General features: G+C 48.7%; 1 protein-coding gene across 1 annotated transcript in view; it reads right to left on the bottom strand.

Annotated features, from left to right (window-relative positions):
• Positions 1-21,614, bottom strand: part of LOC147629704 (uncharacterized) — a 109,372-nt gene that overhangs the window by 44,701 nt on the left and 43,057 nt on the right. Inside the window, exon 7 of the mRNA XM_086811249.1 lies at positions 11,993-12,209. Within this exon, the coding sequence (XP_086667375.1) occupies positions 11,993-12,209 (217 nt within the window). The remainder of the gene's footprint in view (positions 1-11,992; positions 12,210-21,614) is intronic.

The raw sequence follows: 21,614 nt of genomic DNA, 5'->3' as shown, positions 1-21,614 counted from the left end.
GTGCAGAGAGGAGGTGGAGAGTGAGGAGCATTATGTATGCAAATGCAGAGCATATACAGCCATCAGAGAGAGATATCCCATTTTATTCAGAGAGCCACATTCCCTACGCCAGATCTTTGAGGCAACAGACCAGCGCATACTGGGGAGATACATTCTAGACATACAGCGCCACAGAGAGACATTATTACAGGCTCAGACAGCTCCAGAGGGGGGGCGACAGACACAGATTACTACATTTTTTCAGAGATCCATCCCCCTCCCAGTCCCTACACGGCAGGGAATTACTCTCCAGAGAGCAGAGACACTTAGAGCCCGCAGGAGACAGAGGACACCTGGCTTTCGGACACCACGCCTATACCAGAGAGAGATGACAGAGATCAGAGCTCAGTTTCACAGAGAGGGTGCGGAGCGACTGGCTCGCTTTAGAGCACACCCAGGCATGTTCTTCAGGGAGCTGTGGACACCCCCTTCACTGATGTATACCATTTTATACCCCGAGTATGGTACAAGATGGAGCTAGCTAGGTTGCATATCATGATTGTATACTCCATGCATATAGCTTTGCATTCTCTTAGTAGTAGAGCTCCATCCCATCCCCTGCACACCCAAATTCAGCTTTTTTTGTTCAGTACTTTTTCATTTTGTTGGGATGACAAAGGATACCCCATACAGGTACTCCGATTTGTCTCATAGGCCGAGTTCGGTCTTTTGGAAGACGTTAATAAAATCTCTCTCTCTCTCTCTCTCTCTCTCTCTCTCTCTCTCTCTCTCTCTCTCTCTCTATATATATATATATATATATATATATATATATATATATATATATATATATATATGTATATATATCTATATCTATATCTATATATATATATATACCACAACCCACAGAGCCATGCTCCACAGTCTCCACCTTCTTCACCCCACCTATGGTTAGGAGGGCCATATGCCGACTCCAACATGGACGGGTGACAGATCATACAGGATTACAGGGAGAGCATCTCATCTATGCTATTGATACATTGGCACTATTTCTTGCTCATCTCTTCAACAGAGCTCTGTCAGAGGGGTTTCCGGCTGAGTGGACGATGCACACTATTGTGCCGATCCATAAAGCGGGAGATGTACTAGACCCCGGGAACTACAGGACCATCATGATTGGCCATATATTGGCCAAACTATACGGGGCAGTTTTGGAGGCAGAGCTGAGCACTCATGCAGAGGCTGGGGGATTGAGAGCAACAGGCCACGCAGGCTTCCGTCGAGCCTTCTCGACCATCGACCACATTTTTACATTGAGGTGCCTGATTGATCATGTTATGCGTTATGCTGATGACATCGTCTTGGTATCCGACACGCAGGTTGGGCTTCAAAGACCCCTTGTGTCTCTTGATGTCTTCTGCGCACAACAGGGGCTCACAGTGAACCTTGGGAAAACCAAGGTTATGATCTTCCACACTTCACCCGCAGTCAGGAGCCACACTACTCTCACATTGGCAGGAGGGCGGGTCGAGGTGGTGAGCTCTTATGTTTACCTTGGCATCACATTTACTAGCTCAGCTGGATGCTTCACCATGGCTCAGGCAGTTCGAGACAGAGTGACCCGGGGGTATGCAGCTTTGCTGGCCTTGAGCGTCAGTGTCATCAGGCACATTTTCAGGAACCCCACACGAAGGGGTGGCTCTTTGATACATTAGTGACACCAGCCCTGATGTATGCAGCAGCGGTTTGGGCACCAGGGCTTGCAGCCTCCACATGGGTACAGCTGGAGAGACCACAGATCTTGATGCTCTTGAGGATGATACGCAGCAAACCATCCGTCCCGCACGACATTGTTCGAGCTGAGTTTGCTGCACCACCTATGGCAGTGGAGGCATTGTTCCAGACGATCTCCTTTATATACAGGATGAGGGAGATGCCCACGGAGAGATTATCCCGCCGAGCTTTTGAGGCATCCAGACAGCTGGCCGAGGCTGGAAACACTGGATCTTGGTATGCACAGATGCTACAGTGGTTCTCACATCATGGGATAGACATTGAGCGGTTGCCACCTTTTCAGTATGATCAGTCTGCTCCACGGGGTTACCTCTCTCTCAATGAGAGGAACAGAGTGATGAGACAGGACATATGGCAGCGCTACATACAGGAGACATGGACAGCACCAGAGAGCCCACTACCACCGAAGATGCTATATTACAGAGACCACTTTATGAGCATCACAGGGGATGGGTTTATACATCGACCGCGCTACATGGATGTATACATGCCACACAGCTCTCGCGTTGCTATTGGACAGCTACGAGTCTCATCACATCAACTAGAGATAGAGGCTGGGAGAGCGGCACGGGTTCCCAGAGCTGAGCGGATATGCAAATTGTGCCGCGAGGAGGTGGAGACTGAGGATCACTTTGTATGTAGATGTAGAGCCCACCAGGGGGTCAGAGATAGATATGCAAGATTGTTTGAGGAGCACTCTTCACTACATCAGTTGATGGAGGCCTCGGACCAGCGACAGCTTGGCAAACTACTACTAGAGCTTCATAGTTCTCGAGAGAGACTCCTCCAGACACCCGCTCCCACTAGGGGTGGGAGACAATCCCAGCTCACAGATTTCTTCCAGAGAGCTATGCCAGTGCCAGTTGATGTACCACGTGGGGTGACCACACAGAGAGCAGAGGAATTGAGAGCCAGGAGGAGACCTAGACAGACTGGACAGAGAGCACCCCGACTCCGTCACCGAGAGATAGCAGCTATCCGAATGAGACACCAGATGGAGACACAGGAGAGGCTAGCTCGCTTTCATTCAGACTCAGGGTACATGTTCATGCCATTCACAGCCTCAGCATCGGCGATGTATGATATCTTATATCCCTCTTATGGCACTAGATGGAGTTAGACATAGATCTGCATAGCATGCTTGTACTACCCCTTCAGCATATAGAGATGCATCTTGCCTTAGCACTCCATCCACATCCCCACCCCCCTTATATTGTTTGTATATGGGCTCCACCGATCCATGATGATTCATAGTTGTATCCAGACACATGCACACTTTTTCTTTTGTTTCTTTTCTTCCGATGACCGGAAGAACACAGTTGTATTATTTTTTGTCTCATAGGCCGACTTTGGCCTCTCGTAGAGGTTAATATCTCTCTCTCTCTCTCTCGCTCTCGCTCTCCCCCCCCCCTCCCCGCCCCCCCCCCTCCAACACCCCCCCTCCCTCCCCCCCCCCCTCCCGCCCTCCCTCCCTCCCCGCCCTCCCCCCCCCCTCCCTGTATGATATCTTATATCCCTCTTATGGCACTAGATGGAGTTAGACATAGATCTGCATAGCATGCTTGTACTACCCCTTCAGCATATAGAGATGCATCTTGCCTTAGCACTCCATCCACATCCCCACCCCCCTTATATTGTTTGTATATGGGCTCCACCGATCCATGATGATTCACAGTTGTATCCACACACATGCACACTTTTTCTTTTGTTTCTTTTCTTCCGATGACCGGAAGAACACAGTTGTATTATTTTTTGTCTCATAGGCCGACTTTGGCCTCTCGTAGAGGTTAATATCTCTCTCTCTCTCGCTCTCGCTCTCTCCCCCCCTCCCCGCCCTCCCGCCTGCCCTCCCCCCCTCCAACACCCCCCCCTCCCTCCCCCCCTCCTCCCCCCTCCCTCCCTCCCCGCCCTCCCCCCCCCTCCAACACCCCCCCCTCCCCCCCCCTCTCCCTCCCCCCCCCCTCCCTCCCTCCCCCCCCCCCCCCCTCCTCTCTCTCTCTCTCTCTCTCTCTCTCTCTCTCTCTCTCTCTCTCTCTCTCTCTCTCTCTCTCTCTCTCTCTCCTCTCTCTCTCTCTCTCTCTGTGTGTGTGTGTGTGTGTGTGTGTGTGTGTGTGTGTGTGTGTGTGTGTGGATACTAGGACTTGATTCAGTTGGACACTAGGAAGACATCGATACAGCCGACACAGAAGCTTGGTACGAAGATGGCTTTCTATAGAGATCATCTTCTCCAGCTCACGCAGGATGGGTTTGTGATTAGACCCAGCTACATGGATACTCATCTTACTCATGGGGTACGGTGTGCTATTGGTCAGATGTGCACATCCTCACACCAGCTAGAGATTGAGACTGGCAGATTCAGAGGAGTACCAGCTAAGGCCAGGATTTGTCAGCTATGCCAGATGGAGCCAGAGACAGAGTTACATTACATATGTCACTGTCCAGTATATTATGAGATACGAGGCCGTTTTCACTGCCTGTTTAGAGAGGGTTTCGGACCACTTTCTAGAGTCATGAGATACCAGGATCAGAGATGCCTCGGATTATACTTGCTAGAGCTTCGTAGACATAGAGAGGGTCTCTTGAGAGGGACGGGATCAGAGAGGGAGAGACACCTACAAAGGTAGATTACAGACTTCTTTCGACCAGAGATTTGAGCAATCAAGCCAGCAAGCATTGCAGCTAGCCCCAGAGTATAGCCGCACTAGAGGTACACTGATTGATCGGGCTATAGAGCTGGGGCGGTCCAGGCGCCCCAAGATGAGAGGCCCATCTCGACACCGGCGGAGACTACAACAGAGGATCAGGACCATACTAGCACGGCATGGGAGACGTCTAGTCAGAGTACTCACCATGGAGGACATTGAGAATATCCGCCATCGACCGATCAGAGACATCTTTGGATAGTGATGTGTATGATGCTTACCTTTGTTGCTGGAGTTTTCCTCCCAAATGTTATCCATTAGGAGCTCCTAGTACCGTACTTTTCCTCACAGTTATTTCAGTTTCAGCTAATTGTTTTTTAGCTTTTCTTACACAGACATTGTATCAGATCCACCAATTGTTGTAACCTTTTTGATCTCATAGGTCATTTTGGCCTTTTGAAGACGTTAATATATCATTTCATTTCTCTCTCTCTCTCTCTAGCTAGCTAGGTTGCATATCATGATTGTATACTCCATGCATATAGCTTTGCATTCTCCTAGTAGTAGAGCTCCATCCCCTGCACACCCAGATTCGGCTTTTTTGTTCAGTACTTTTTCATTTTGTTGGGATGACAGAGGATACCCCATATAGGTACTCCGATTTGTCTCATAGGCTGAGTTCGGTCTTTTGGAAGACGTTAATAAAATCTCTCTCTCTCTCTCTCTCTCTCTCTCTCTCTCTCTCTCTCTCCTCTCTCTCTCGCGCGCGCGCGCGCGCGCGCGCAGAAGCGTTGCAGAGTAATCTCGAGGAATGGCTCCGAGTCTCCAAGAGAAGCTCGAGGCCCTTGAGACGACAATGAAGGCACTAATCAAGGAGAACAAGAAGACATCCGATTCCAACCTCAATGAGGTGGAGAACAAATTACACCGGCACATCATGGCCCTCGAAGCACGGGTCACGGACCTTGAACAAGAGAACACAGCACTCAAGGAGGAGGTGAGTGCACTGAAAGTGGAACTGGTAGCCGTCAAGAACACCGAGAAGGAAGAAGGGGAGATCAATGACAACATTCTCACGGACATCATTGAAGAGATCTCCAAGGAGATCACAAAAAGGACATGGAGGGAAAACTCGAACCCAACCAGTCAGGATGGTTGAAGTGGTGAAGAAGAACATCCGTAAAGAACCGAGGGAGGAGACTCAAAGGGAAGAACACCAACTCATTCACATCACCATGGAGGAGGAGAAGATGATGAGGCACGCCCGCCGCCTCAACATTCGAGTAAGAGGTATAGCCGAGATACCCAATTCCACTCCCAAGAAAGATGGACACAGCTTCTATGCATGAAGCTCAGCTACAGGGAAGTGAACCCTGTCCCCTTCACCAAAGCATGGAGAGCCGGGAAAGACTCAACACGCAAGCGAGCCCTCATCCTACAGTTTGTAGGAGAGACGGAGAGGGTCACCTTCATGAGGAAGAGGGTGATTCTACCAGGATTACAAGGAGATCCCATCTATTTGGATGACGACCTTACAAGGATGCAGATAGAACACAGGAAAACATGCATGCTGAGAGTCCTATAGGACCGGAAAGCAGCCAAGAGAGCATTCTATTGCGATGGCCGTGTCATCATCGATGGCAAGGCCACCGATTAGCGCCAGGCGGCCTATGGGACATCGGCTATGGAGGATCCAGATTCACAGATACACACAGCAGTTTGGAACTGCAATGGAGCACTTTGGAGACATCCTGGGAGGATGGAGGAGGTCATGGAGGGATAGGACATCATACTACTTACAGAGACGCACCAAAGCCCAGAGAGGGGACTACCCAAAAAAGAGGACTATCAATGGGAGTTTACATACGGCAAAGCACATCGAGAGGATCTTGAGGTATAGCGGTACTCTTCAAGCGAGAGCTACAGGAGTGCCTACGAGTGGTAGCACGTGACGAGGAGACTAGATACATGTGGATTAGACTGTAGCTCTCAGCACAGGGTGTTATACATTGCTCTATGCTACTTCTCTCCTAGAGGATCAAGATATGCCATGACAGTAGAGGAGGAGAGTAGACGGGAGGAGGAGGATACAAGGCCATTGGGAGAGTCACCATATGCAGCCCTTTCAGATGAGATCATACACTACTCCAACCTGGGGGAAGTCCTCCTTATGGGGGACTTCAATGCACGGACACAGAGCCGACAGTGCGACATTTATGATTTCGAGCACCCCGAGGTGATGCACACACTAGAGGTGGAGGACACGGGAGCTTGCAGGGTGTCAGAGGACATGGGGCCGAATAACACCAGATATGGTCATCACTTACTTGAGCTGGGAGCGCGACACCATCTCGTTATGTATAACGGGATGAGACAGTGGCAGGATTCAGGAGCACTAACATGCTTTCCACGATCAAGGGGGGGTAGCACAGTGGACTACATCATGGGGTCCATGGAGACCACACAAGCAGTGACATCTTTCACCATCCCCCCCTGTCCTATTGGTGCGGATCACACGTACCTCTTACCGTCGCTGGCGAGCTCAGCCCACACAGGCATCGCATACAACTTTCTACTTCACCCATGACTTGGCAGACATATATGAGCATCATGTATATGAGGGGCTATTCCAGATGGATCCCGTGTCACCTCTAGACACACTCACCACCCAGCTGTCATCTCTACTACATACGGCCGCCACCCGCAGTTTCCCCCATCATACACACATTGCACACACCGATAGATCTGGGAGCATGCCCCAAAATCGGTGGTATGATGATGAGTGGGGACCATTACACAAAGACAGGTGAGCCGAGAGATGAGGACCCTCACATGTCGTAAGAGGCGTGCATATGAGGAGGCACAGTACTGCGATATATACCACCTACTCATGAGCAAAGATGCAGCCACTGCATGGCGCAGGATGAGAGAGCCTCGCCCTCGTACCCCGATTGAGGATCCACATACATGGCGCAGGATGAGAGAGCCTCGCCCTCGTACCCCGATTGAGGATCCACATACATGGCAAAGAGCCTCTACCATATCCCTCAGCAGCCGCTCATACCACAACCACAGGAGTCCCACCCTACCACCTCTACTTTCTTTACCGCCTCGATGGTAGAAAGAAAGAAAGAAAGAAAGATTTTATTAACGTCTTCCAAAAGACCGAACTCGGCCTATGAGACAAATCGGAGTACCTGTATGGGGTATCCTCTGTCATCCCAACAAAATGAAAAAGTACTGAATAAAAAAGCTGAATCTGGGTGTGCAGGGGATGGAGCTCTACTACTAGGAGAATGCAAAGCTATATGCATGGAGTATACAATCATGATATGCAACCTAGCTAGCTCCATCCTGTACCATACTGGGGGTATAAAATGGTATACATCGGTGAAGGGGGTGTCCACAGCTCCCTGAAGAACATGCCTAGGTGTGCTCTGAAGCGAGCCAGTCGCTCCGCACCCTCTCTGTGAAACTGAGCTCTGATCTCTGTCATCTCTCTCTGGTATAGGCGTGGTGTCCGAAAGCCAGGTGTCCTCTGTCTCCTGCAGATTGACTGACCACACAGGTATACAGAGTGAGAATCTTATTTACGCAGCTGACACACTGGGACCCTTTGTTGCTCACCTCTTTAATAGGGCACTAGTGGAGGGCCTACCAGCTGAGTGGACTATGCACACCATCGCGCCTCTCCACAAAGCGGGAGACATGCTAGACCCCAGTAACTACAGGACTATCATGATCGGTCATACATTGGCCAAACTTTATGGCGCAGTGCTCAAGGCAGAGTTGAGGTCATATGCAGAGAAGAAGGGACTGCAAGCACTAGGGTAGGCTGGATTCCGACGAGGTTTCTCCACTATTGACCATATATTCACTCTGAGATGTCTGATTGACCAGGCTAGGGCGCGGGATAAGAGATTATACTGCTGCTTTGTGGATTTCCGCAAAGCATTTGACACGGTGCCACGAGAGGGACTCTTCCAGTGCCTACAGTCATTGGGGATCCCATCAAAGATGGTTTGGGGCATCTATGCTTTATATCAGCAGGTCCTCGGGCGCATACGATGCCCCGGGGGGGCTATCTAATGTTATTGCTAGCACCATAGGTGTGAAGCAAGGATGCCCACTCTCCCCTACACTATTTGGGCTATACATCGATGAGGTGGCTGACTTCATTGGTCACTGTGGTGGGGACGGGGTAGACATCTCAGGTACCACGATCCACATTATGCTATATGCTCATGATATTATTCTGGTCTCTCGGTCGCGGATGGGACTACAGTACCATCTCCATGCATTCGATCACTTCTGCACACAGAGGGGGCTTAAAGTGAACCTTGGGGAAACCAAGGCCATGATTTTCAACACCTCAGGGCCGGTTTGACGACAGGCCATCTTCACACTAGCAAGGACAGATAGAGGTGGTAGACTTGTATGTGTACCTGGGGATTACATTTACAACTCCGCCAGGAAGATTTACTATGGCACAAGAAGCCAGGGATAGACTCACACGAGGGTATGCAGCTCTGGCCATGCTAGAGAGACAGTGTCACCAGGCACACTTCCAGGAGCCCCGCACGAAGGGGTGGTTGTTTGACACACTAGTCACCCCTGCTTTGATGTATGCTGCAGTAGTATGGGCACCTAGACTCGCCACCTCCACATGGTCTCAGATAGAGAGGCCTCAGATTCTCACGCTCTCACGGATGATCCGCAGCAAACCCTCTGTCCCACATGACATTGTCCGAGCAGAGTTTGCTGCACCTCCTATGCTAGTAGAGGCCCTCTTCCACACGATCTGCTTCATACAGAGGATCAGAGATATGCCATCAGATCGACTCTCGCATAGAGCTTTTGAGGCATCCAGGCAGCTCGCAACAGAGAGTGGAGAGAGGAGATCATGGTATTCACACATGATACAGTGGCTCACTCAGCATGGTCTCGACATAGATCACCTGCCACCTTTCGAGTATAATATACATGCACCACACATCCAGCTCTCTTCACAATGAGAGGAACAGAGTCCTTCGACAGGAGTTATGGCAGCGATACACTCAAGAGACTTGGATTACACCCAATCAGCCTCTACCGCCGAAGATGCTATACTACAGAGATCAGTTTATGCGTATCTCAGCGGATGGATTCATACAAAGACGTGGATAGGACAACACAGATCCCCATAGCAGAGAGGATATGCAAACTATGCCAGGAGGAGGTTGAGAGTGAGGAACATAATGTATATAGATGCAAAGCATATAGTGTCATTAGAGAGAGATACACCACCATCTTCAGTGGACATCCCTCACTCCGCCATATCATGGAGTCCCCAGTCCAGCGCAGATTTTGCCAGTTCTTGTTAGAGACAGAGCACCACAGAGACACATTGATACGGACTCATACCACAGGGAGAGGTGGGCGACAACTCCAGCTCACTGATTTCTTCCATAGATCTATCCCAGTGCCAACTCTGACACAGGAGGGGGTTACACTTCAGCGCGCTACGGACCTCCGAGCTAGACACAGTCCGAGAGCACCAGGCTACCAGACTCCCATACTACATCAGAGGGAGATCACAAAGATACGGGCTCGACATCAACACCATATCCACGAGCGCCTAGCTCACTTACACTCACACCTGGACTAGAAAATAGTAGTGGAACAGAACATAGATATGGATGGTACGGGGGCTGGGGAGTGAAGCGGTGGGAGACAATAGTGCTATGGTGGCGGAAGAAAGCTCGACTAGGGAAATATCCACTATGAGAGTGTCAGAGCGACCATGAAGAACAAAATGCTCGAGAGGGTCAAGGAGGTGTGCCAGGTAAGCGGAGATCAAGCGTTCCATTAGACATTAGTGGAAAGTTGGTGAGAAATATGGCACAAAGCAATGTATCAAGAGTAGACAAGGGCAAAAGAGAAGCTAAGCCTTGCGAGCCCAAAGTGGCAAGTTGGGTAGGAGTAAATAATTGGTTGAATTGGAGAAGCTGGAATGGTTGGGGATCAATGAAGTTGATGGGTGAATGGGTCGGTGCGGGATGGGGAGGCAGAAAGGGAAAAGGGATGGATGGAAACGGGGGGAAGAAGAGGGAGGGAGGGCGTGTTGGTTGCAAACAGATGGTCGAAGGGGTGGTACAACCTCATCTTCAAAGGGCATATACTCCCTACCGGAAGAGGATGTGGGTGATGAGAATCTAAAGAGGGCATAGAAAAAGTTACCTCTCGAGCAAGTGTGGCTAGAACGGCCGATGTCAGACGCAGAGACAATGGTGCAGTAAAGTCAACACTTGATGGAGGCGGCAAAGGTACGGAAGTATGAAAGATGGAAGTGCGGTAGAGCCACCACCTGCTGCCAAGGGTGCTGGTCCAAGTATCTGGGACTGTACTGTTGTAGAAGCGCCTTCCTCTGTCACCGTTTTTCAAAGACCTGTGCAAGAGGAGGTACCTGAGCGGGAGGTGGCACTGGGGAGTAAGAAGAAAGCCCCACCGATCGAAGGAAACGGGCAATGGAGTGTCGGTACAGAACGGGGATGTGAGGTAGTTCATCTGCCATGATGGTCTGAGAAAGAATGAATGAAGCAAACAAGAAGAGACCCTTTTGTGGAGTTTTTTTCTTTTCTTTTCTTTTCTTTTCTTTTCTTGTTTTTTTGGGGAAGACGAAGAGACGAAGAGGCAACAAGAAAGGGGCAAGCTGGCAACTAGACGATATGGTCCAAAAAAATCAGCAAGACGAAAGCCCCAAAGAGAAATTAGAGGCCCTGTATCTCGTGCCGCCTAGAAACAAGGTAGCACAAGGCAAGTAGAAAGGAAACAAGTTTCACCTTCCTAACTTTGTAGCCATTTCCCTCTCTGCAAACTCCAAACTCCAGGAAGGAGTGGACTTTACATTGCAAAGCATGTTGCCTTGGTCCCCGGAGTAGAGTCGCCTTCACGTTGGATGTTTTTCTCCCGTAAGCAGAGATAATCACAGTATAAGTGGAAAGATTATGAAATTTGCACGGGACTCCCTGGAATTGGTCCAAGGAACACCATAATATCCATGAAAAAGGCAAGGGCCCAACAAATCTACAAAATTATATGACTGTCGTGGTTGGCAAACTTATCATCAAGAATTTTGGATCAGGAAGAGATGGATAGTGGAATAACTAGTGGATAGTGCAACAAGGCAGGCCAAGCAAGCTTTGGCAAGACCACAAAGAGCTATCATCAAGGAGAGAAAACAAGGACAGAATATATTGCTGCTTTGTGTGTTTCGGTAAGGCCTTTGACACAGTTCCATGAATCAGACTGATGAGCTGCTTGAGACTAATGAGCATGAAGTCACAGTCTGACCCCAGAAATCTAAAGCTCACTGAACTTCTTAACCAGCAACTAGGCCCTCATCAACTCTGTCAACTTTTCACCATCCATCATTCTTCTTCTGAGATCACCAAAGACTGCTCCAAAACAAACGTTGTTAAATGACCCAAGGAGGCTGGAAAAAAAATTAGTCTGCCCTAGGTTAAAAAATAATCCTTTCTTAAAATCTCGTGGCTTTTTGAATTACTATCAAAAAAAGAGAAAAATGTTGAACAAACCTGGGGGTGGCGGAAGCCCTGGCCAATCTTGAAATTTTTGGTCATCTCTGCAAAAGCAACGACAGTAAAGAGATCCTCTAACACCTAGCTGCCACAAGGACAGTTGCCCCATCTTCTCCACCATCATGTGATGTATATGAAGAAGAAAGCGCACATCATCAGCTGCTACACGCTTCATTCTCTCTGTCAATGGTCTTTCTGTCCAAAACTCCGGATTCTGCACAGTGCAAAGCTTTCATATACATGGAAAATAGATCTACAAAGAAAATTGAATTTCTCATCAAAGGATAGAGGAGGAGGAGTAATTGAGGGAAGAAGAAGAAAGAGGGGGGTGAAAGAAAGAAATAAAGTAATATTAACGTCTACAAAAGACCCAAAGGGTCTATGAGACCAAAAGGCAATAACAATACTACCATGGAAAGAAAAGAACTGAAAGAAAAAAAACTACTACTGCCAATAACCGTGGTATAAGCGCATGGCAGTGTGCTAGAGGGAGCCTCACATACACGCTCACACACACTTTTTTTTTTTTGTAAAACACTGTTTTCACACACACACACACAATAACAGCTTTCAATGGGCTGAAGTGTCATATACATGATCAGCAGCAACTTTTTGTAATAATCACATAGCTCAAGTTGACATACGTCAATCACCCTCAAGAAAAACAACCAGCCTACATTTGACCCACTGATTTTATTATTAAGCCCTTGGTCATAATTAGCCTCTAGTTAGATTTTTACTAACTCTAGACCAATCTAGACCTCATCCTTACTAGCCCTTGCCATTGGGTGGGTCATATCAACCCCTACATCCGGCTAAGTCCTAACCCTATCCTTGGGTTAGCACATCCCTTAACCTTGGGTTATCCTCACCCCCCATTAACACCGGCCACTTAGGGATGTAACAAGTGTCCATGGGATAGGTGTAAGGTCCTCCAATCGTCAAACCCCTGCAATCAAGCATAAACATGGAACATAGAGAGACTGGCATCTAGCTCACATCCTAACCATAGAGCCATTCAGGCTCAACCCCGAGCACAGGGGGATAGTAGCATTAGAGACATAGCTCCATATGCAAAGTCTCTAGCGTCCCACACGACCAGAACACATCCATCGGATGTAAGCACAAAGTAGTCTTAATGCCTCGAGTCCAGGTCTAAGGAGCTCTCCCTTAAACTAACTCATAAAGTCACTTATATAGGCCTTCTATAAACTAGGACCCAAATATAGCACATGTCTCATAATAGCTACTTATCCCCACTTAAGATGCGTTGCCCATAGGCTATGGTTAACCCAACTTGAAGGTCTTAACCCTGGTTAACCTTGAGACGTAACATACTCCCCCCCTTAAGAACCGTTGATGCGCGCAGAAGCAACTCTTTAGACTACGCACTGACTCCCATGTAGCCTCGGACCTTAGACCATCCTTTCCATTTGATTAAGTACTCTGAATGGATGGCATGCCGAGACCATCTAGTACGTTGATGTAGAACCAACTCGGGTTCCTGGAATACACCTAGTCATGTCCTCAAGATTAGGGATCTCCTCTATTGGCACAATCTCATCACCTTCATGTTCCTTTAAACGACTGATGTGAAACATAGGGTGAATCTTGATTCCAAGTGGCAGTGGTAACCAATAAGCCACATCACTAATCTTCTTTGCAATCTCGTAAGGACCACAACATCGAGAAGATAACTTGTAATGCTTGCCAATCCTATCGTCTTAGAGTCCTTTGGGACTTTGAGATATACCACATGCCCTCATGTAAGATTCTAGAGGTCTGTCATTGCTTGGCGTAATACTGAGCGCAAACCTGACCACTCTTTACATTTTCCCTTGCAACTTTCAGCAAATCCTGCATATCATGCAAGAAATCCATTGCTGATTGCAATTTGACCCCCATGGTCCTACGACAACAAGTGACTTCGGCTGATAGCTGTACATAAGCATAAATGGGCTAAAACCAATAGCCACATGCTTACTATTGTTATAAGAAAACTCAATCTGTGGAAGATAGCTTTCCCACTCAAACTGTCTCTTGGAGACATACGCCCTCACCATATTCTCCATAGTCTAATTCGTCCTCTATTAAACCATCTGACTCAGAATGATCCGAAGATGACATGCTCAAGTGTGTTTCTAATTTGGAAGCATTGATTGCCAGAACTGTGCAGTGAATTTGGGATCCCAATCACCGACAATCTCCTCAGGCAATATCACTGAACAAGACACTACAGGCTTGAAGCATGCCTAGTCAACAACTTGGAGGTGCGAGCCCCCCTTGCACTTTGAGTTTGTTTGCGCCTCCCCCCCCTCTCACCCCCCCCCCCCCGGGCTCTTCTAGTCACACAGCCACTTCTATGCCTCCTCCCCCCTACAGCCCCCTCTCTCCCCCTCTTCCCACCTACGCCCCCCTAACCAACCCCCCCACTGTTCACTCAGCCTACACCCACAATGCCCACTCCCCCTCCTGCGCTGCCCCCTCGGCTCTCTCACTGCTCCCTGCCTAAGCCCCGCCCCCCACCTACCCCCCCTCTCGACAGTGCCTCTCCCCCCTTTTTCTCTCTGTAGTCCCCCCCCCCTTCCCGCTCTCCTCCACCATAGCCTCATCGCTTACCCCGTCTTCCTTTGGCGTCTTCGTCCCTTCCGTCTACATCTGGCAACGTTTTCAGCTCTTAGGTATCATTTGGCAAGTCTTAGCCTCTTCTAGTCTTCACCCTCAAGAGGACTCCATGGTAGTCGCTCCGTCACCCCCCCCCCCCCCCCCCCCGACTAAGGCCGCCATAACTTGCTTATCTTTCTCTAAAGCGGACCTTAAGCTCCTCGCTATGACTGTTGCATCCCTAGACGCCTCCACTCTAGTATGCAAGATTGTCGGTAGCTGCACTGTGCACAGAACACTCAAAGATCTTCTTCAGGCTACCCTCCTTGGTGGGACTACGAAGATCGCAGACATTCATCCTCTCGGGTGTTGCTACTACCAGGTTGAGTTCAACTCGCCAACGGCGTCAGATTGCATGTCATATCCAGTCCTTGCCTTCGAGGAGACCCCATCATTCAGCGAGTAGAGTAATCAACTCTTCCCATGCCACTCTTTCATTTGAAAGCAGATGGGACCCCTTGCCAGAGCTTGCCCTCGGCGCTAGTCCAGGAGACCGCCTTCAATGGTCCCCTCCCCCCTCCGGTTCCCCGTTCAGATCCTCACCAGGGGGTAGAAAGAGAGGCAGGTTCTCAGGCAACCAAGCACCGGGTCCCGACCACAGATGACTCTGCCGCCAAAGAGTGGCACACTATTGGCCTACGCCAGGGCTGTCAAGCAACTACCAGAGTTGAGCGCCACCGCCATGCGCGCCAAGCTGGCAGAGTACAAGAGGATTCGGTTCTGTCAAATAACCATTTCAAGCATTTATCGTAGCACCCACCCGTCGATGATAGGCCCCCTCTAGTCATTGCGAGGGTCCCTCCGGCCCCTTTGGTTTGGCGGTCGTTACCCTGTCAAGATGACTTCTACAGTTCTCAATTTCCGGTGAAGCCAGCTAACCCCACTGAACCCCTGACGAGCCTCTCCTAACACCCTCCCTCTGTGATGGATCACTCCCAACCGCTCCCATCTCCCTCTTCTCTGCCTCCCCACCCCCTCCGCTTTCTCCACCCCCCCCCTCCTCCTCCTCCTCCATGCTCGCCTCCAACTCTTCCCGCAACAGTCCCCTCAGCCCCATCTTCCTCTCCGCCTCTCAAGAGCACTCCCGCCGCCCTCCTGCAATGCCCAACCCGGAGTGGAGGCAACCAGCAAACTCCGTCCACCGCAGCTTGATTCACCAATTCTCGAAGCTCGTACGGATGACCGTTGCCGCTTCCCCGATGAGGGCTCTCCCGCAAGAGTCCTAGGGTGAGCCCCCCAAGATCTTGGGGCTGCCTGTGGATTACAGTTTCTTACGATTGAAGGAGCATATATTTTTCAAGAGATACTAGCTCCCATTCGGATCTGTGTGGTGTTCCATCATTCCAAACCTTCTAAAGCCAAAGAGTGGAGCGATGATCTTCTCCTTTCCCTTCAGTGCAGCCCCGAGGACGGAGTGAGATTTGGAGTCAGTGGTTGCCGCCATCCAGGGGCAAGCAGAAGAGCTTTCACAGCATCGTCATGATCTACACATCACCGACGTGCTCACCCACCTTTGGCCCCTCGCTAGAATGGAGCTGCGAGGCTCAAGCCATAGAGATCAGGACAGGGAGGTGGTGTCCTCCATCCTCAAGATGCTACTCTTTGTGTTCCTTCATATCTCAGTTGCAATACCCCTCCTCCCCTCTTACAGATACCTCCATTGTGATCGAAGGAGTTCAGAGTATGCCTACTCTCATGTTCGAACAAAGTGGCGACACATGGACAATAGGATCCACGCCCACTTGGCGCGCCTTCGCCCCAAGACTAGTTGCAATTATTCCCCATCAAAACCCACACCCAAGACTCTACGAGTGGAGAGCAGTTCTGATAGTTTCATCTCCCACAGAGATTGATATGCGGATAGCCTCATGGAACATTCAAGGTTTAGGGGGGCCTCGGTGCTTTCAAAGGCGAGGCGTCCTCAAAGGAGAGCTTCACATAGCTACAATTGGAGGACCCATCCACACTTTTTGGTCTCCCTCTTTCGGCCCCTCCGGGATGTAGGGAGGAGTTCGTATTCCTGTCAACAAGCAGCTCTTGCCAACAATGACCGCCTCAGGTGTCATAGTCTCTAGGCGAGCACAGTGGGTTACCATTATGATAGAGAGGACTGCATGGGCTTCCTCAATGTTTATGCCCCAAACGCCGCAACAGGTAGAGCCATCTTTTGGAGCACAGTCCATCAGGCCCTTCCTCAAGCTAACTTTTGGTGCATGGCTAGAGACTTTAACATGATTGGGTCAACAAAGGACAGACTCGAAGGAGGCACGGCTACAGTCTCACGTGCAGAGTACTCTACATGTGAGGTGTTGATCCTAGCACTCAATGGACAGGAACCTTGGCATCTGGGCGCAGCCCCGGGAGCCTCTGCTTCTCATGGTCCGATAGAAGGAGCACCGGCTCTCAACCTCTCTTGACTTCACAGGTTTTATGTGGATGAATGGGCTTGTGGTTGCAAGGGCATGATCGGCATCTTGGTGGGCACCACTTTTTCTAATCATACTCGGGTTATTCTGTCCTTAGAGGACCCCTGGAGGCCCGACGACATGCGAGCACTAGGATTCCAAACAGCCTCATATAGGACCCCAAGATCTGCAAACAAGATAGAGCAGATATGGGCGGGACTAGATTTTATTTCAAGCTTTGCCGCATGCACCTTGAATGTGGACCTTGGTGATCTCAACAGATTTTTGCAAGAGGCAACACAATGCAGTTTGGAGGGATTTCATGAGTAGGAGAAGAGCCTAAGGAGGGGTCTTGCTTCTCTCAAGCGGCTTCAGGAGGGTTCCCCTGATAGCCGATGGATTGAGAATCAACTTGCTGTCGCCCATATACGAAGATCAAATCCATCGAGGAGAGAAGGGTGGAGTACAGGTACCATGCCAAAACTTCCTTTTGGACCCAAGCCGGCGATAGAGTCACAGGGGACATCTCTAAGATAGCAAGCCCCCATAGGTGGAGAGATGGTATTCGCAGGTTGCGTGGCCACGATGGAGCTATTGTTCCCTCCCCCCCCCCCCCAAAATGTGAAAGCCATCACCACTCATTTTTTCCGATCTCTCCGCACGCGTGCCCCATTATCCCCACAAGTGATCACAAGAGGGTCCGGTGGGCACATGAGAGGTGGTCGCCCCCCTCCCCCCCCCACCTCCCCAACTCTACGGTCCTTATTGACTCCCTTCAGAGCAAAGAAACTGGCAAAGGCATTGACGGCACTCCCTAGGCGCATATGCCCAGGGGCGAACGGACTTCCAATTTCCTTCTTTCTTCTCCAACAGGATCTCATGGAAGGCGGCCTTCGAGCAGCCTTCAATGAGATTATGATCATAGGTGCCATGCCAAAGAGGCTTTCAAAGGGTTTAATAAAGAGAATGTGGGGGAGAGGGAGAGCTTCAAACCCTAGCAAGCAAAAACACACACAAGAGAGAGAGCAAGACACGAGAGAGATGGATAGCTAAATTTTCTTCTATCTTCTTCTTCTCTACTTAACCAACATAACATAAGGCTAAGAGTACACACTATATGGGTTAGTACTCAACTACTACAACATACAAGCGTCAGTCCGTAATGTGAACCCGACTAAATGAGCTGGCGCTATAACTATGCCAGTCTCTAGTAATCCAAAATGGCTGTCACACAGCCTGTCATCCCACTGGCTGCATATCACCCATAATCTCGCCAACCATGCCAGTGGTGTAGATGCGGAAGCTATCACCCAGGCGGGTCATCAATGTCCGCCGTAGCACTAGCTCGATATCTCAACACTCCCCCTCGAGCTCAACTCCACACACTGCACTCCAAGTAAGCTCCTAAACCTGTGGAGCTTCTCTGTGCCCAATGCCTTCGTGAAAATGTCAACCACATGATCCTCTGTGCTAACATACACCAGATCTACATCTCCTGCTAGAACCTTCTTCCTCACAAAGTGATAATGCACCTCAATGTGCTTCGTTCTAGCATGATATACTAGGTTACTGGCTAGCTGTATGCTGCTCATGTTGTCACAATATATGACAACTGCCCTATCCACGAGCTCTCCCATGTCACCAAGTAGCTTCTGAAACAAAGCTATCTCACAAGCTGCCATAATCGCACCCCTGTACTCTGCATGTGTACTCGACAAGGCAACTGTTGGCTGCTTCTTACTGCTCCAACTCACAGCAGCACTTCCAAATGAGAACATAAAACCACTGGTAGATCTCCTGTCTGCAATACTACCAACCCAATCAACATCTGTGTACCCATGCAACTGTATCTCTTTACCAGCCTCATAGAAAAGTCCATAATCAACTGTGAACTTTATGTACCTAAGAATCCATCTAGCCGCATCCAAGTGTGGCTTTCTAAAGGCCTACATAAACTGACTCACAAGTCCAACACAATAGCTCAACTCTAGCCTTGTAATGGTCATGTAGATCAAACTACCCACTATGTGCCTGTATGTAGTGGGGTCCTCCAAAAGCTCACCTGTATCTACGGAAAGCTTTGTGTTCTGCTCCAATGGCACTAAAATAGGCTAACAGCATGTCATACCATACTTGGACAACATGTCCAAGCCATACTGCCTCTGCCATAGCAAAATGCCATGAGGTGATCTCACCACCTCTGTGCCCTAGAAATACCGCAGCTCACCTAAATCCTTCATCTCAAACTTCTGCTTCAAAAGCATCCTGACATTATATATGTCTGCATCACTATCACCAGTGATAATCAAGTCATCCACATAGACGACTAATAGCATGATCCCTCTATCTCTCTTTTTCACATATAGTGAAAAATCTGCATTGAATATCTAAAATTCAATGGTAACAAGATACTCCCCGATCTTGTTTGACCATGCTCTGGGTGCCTGCTTCAAGCCATACAAGGCTTTACGTAACCTACACACAAAATCTGGATGTGCATCACTCTCATAACTTGGTGGTTGCATCATGTACACTTCTTGCAAATCACCATGCAAGAAAGTATTCTTTACATTCATTTGATGTAAAGACCAACCCTTCGCTGCAGCCATGGCAATGACAGCTCTCACGGTTGCCATTCTTGCAATCGGACTAAATGTCTCCTCATAGTCTATGCCATAAGTTTGCGCATAGCCCTTGGCAACCAATCTTGTCTTGTACCTACTCACTGAACCATCGGCATTGTGCTCTTACATCCAATTGCCTTCTTTTCCTTAGACAAAGGCACTAACTCCCATGTTGCATTTGCATCCAATGATGCCATCTCGTCATCCATGGCATCTTCCCATTTTCTTATTTCCAATTGCCTGCTCAAAGCAAGTGGGCTCAACCTCCTGTATTGCTTTTACCATGTAAGCATAATGATGGGTTGTATATCCATCATATCTCAACCTATCAATAGGGTATCTAACCCTCGTAGACCTGCGTACACCTGGATCACTGCCAGGTGTCCTCAAAACAGCCCTGGTTCTCGTTACACTAGGAGTAACCACAGACGGAATGCCAAGCTCCTCATCAAGGCTCTGCTCAGAGCCACTAGAGTCACCATCCACATATGAGTGACCTGCTAACAGATCAGGCACAAAAGGTTGATCTACCTTTTCCTTCCCTTTCCGTGATACATGTGTACCTGCATCATTCCTCAACCTGTCTAACAATGAGCTAACATTGGATCCACTTCTCGAGGACTCCCCAGGTCCACTCAGCACCTATGATTGCTGCTCTACATGTGATGCAACATCAGCACTTCTTACATTAGCATCTTCTGTTGCCTTCACTACTGGTGCATACCAGCTACTCATCTCATCGAAGACAACATCTCTGCTTACTCGCATCTCACAAGTGGTAGGATTATAGCATCTATAACCTTTTTGCTCCATAGCATATAACCAATGAAGATGCATTTTTTTGCCTTTGGATCCAACTTTGTTCTCACTTCATCAGGAACATGTATATATGCAATACACCCAAACACTTTCAAGTGAGACACATCCGGTCTTATGCCTGTAAACTTCTGTTCACGAGTCATACCATGATCAACAGCAGTGGGTGTCCTGTTCATAATGTACACAACAATTGCTACTGCTTCTGCCCAAAAGTAATGTGGCATATTCTTTTCAACCATCAAGGTACGTGCCACTTCTACAACGTGCCTGTTTTTCCTTTCTGCATCACCAAACTGTTGCGGAGTGTACCTGCGCACGTAACCTACCTCTTGATTCCCTGCTTTCTCAGAAAATCGTTAAACTCATTGGAGAAATATTCTCCCCTGTCATCTGATCTTAGGCGTTTTATTTGCATGTATTTTTCCTTCTCGACCAAGGCTTTAAATCTCTGAAAGTGAGCAAACATCTCCCTTTTCTTCTTCATGAAATAAACCCACACTTTCCTAATGTGGTCATCAATGAATCTAACATAGTGCTTGCAACCTGCAATTATTGCAGTCTTGATAGGTCCCCATACATCTAAATATATGGCATCCAATGGCCTTGCACTGACATGTTTTTCATGTGGAAAAGCATGGTTGGCCTGCTTACCAAGTTGGCATGCTTCACATACCTTATACATACCATCAACCTTAAACTTTAACAAACCTACGACAATATTTTAGACCTACATAGACTTCAATCGATGTACATTTACATGACCAATGCACTTGTGCCATATGTCAATATCTGCAATGACACTTGTTCCATGCGCAAACATGGCTGCCTTTGTCTCAAGCATGTTCACATCCAAAGTAAACATCTGCCATTTCTGTTGCCCTTTGTGACCAAGCGACACTTATTTTTGAAGTCTTCCAAAAAACATCCTTGAGTATTAAACCTCACTTACAGACCCTGCTCAACCATCTGTCCAACAGAAACCAAGTTCTTTGTAATATTCGGAACATGAAGTACATAAACCACGTACTTCATTTTGCCATCCTGCATAGACAATGGCACTTTACCAACATGCGCAATGGGATGCACAGTATTATCACCTGTTTCTAC

The sequence above is a fragment of the Cibotium barometz genome, chromosome 17, assembly GCF_041138505.1.
Source record: "Cibotium barometz isolate CiBa-2024 chromosome 17, ASM4113850v1, whole genome shotgun sequence".
Taxonomy (NCBI): domain Eukaryota; kingdom Viridiplantae; phylum Streptophyta; class Polypodiopsida; order Cyatheales; family Cibotiaceae; genus Cibotium; species Cibotium barometz.
The sequence above is the reverse complement of the archived record's forward strand: the minus strand, read 5'-3'. Positions and strand labels throughout refer to the sequence as shown.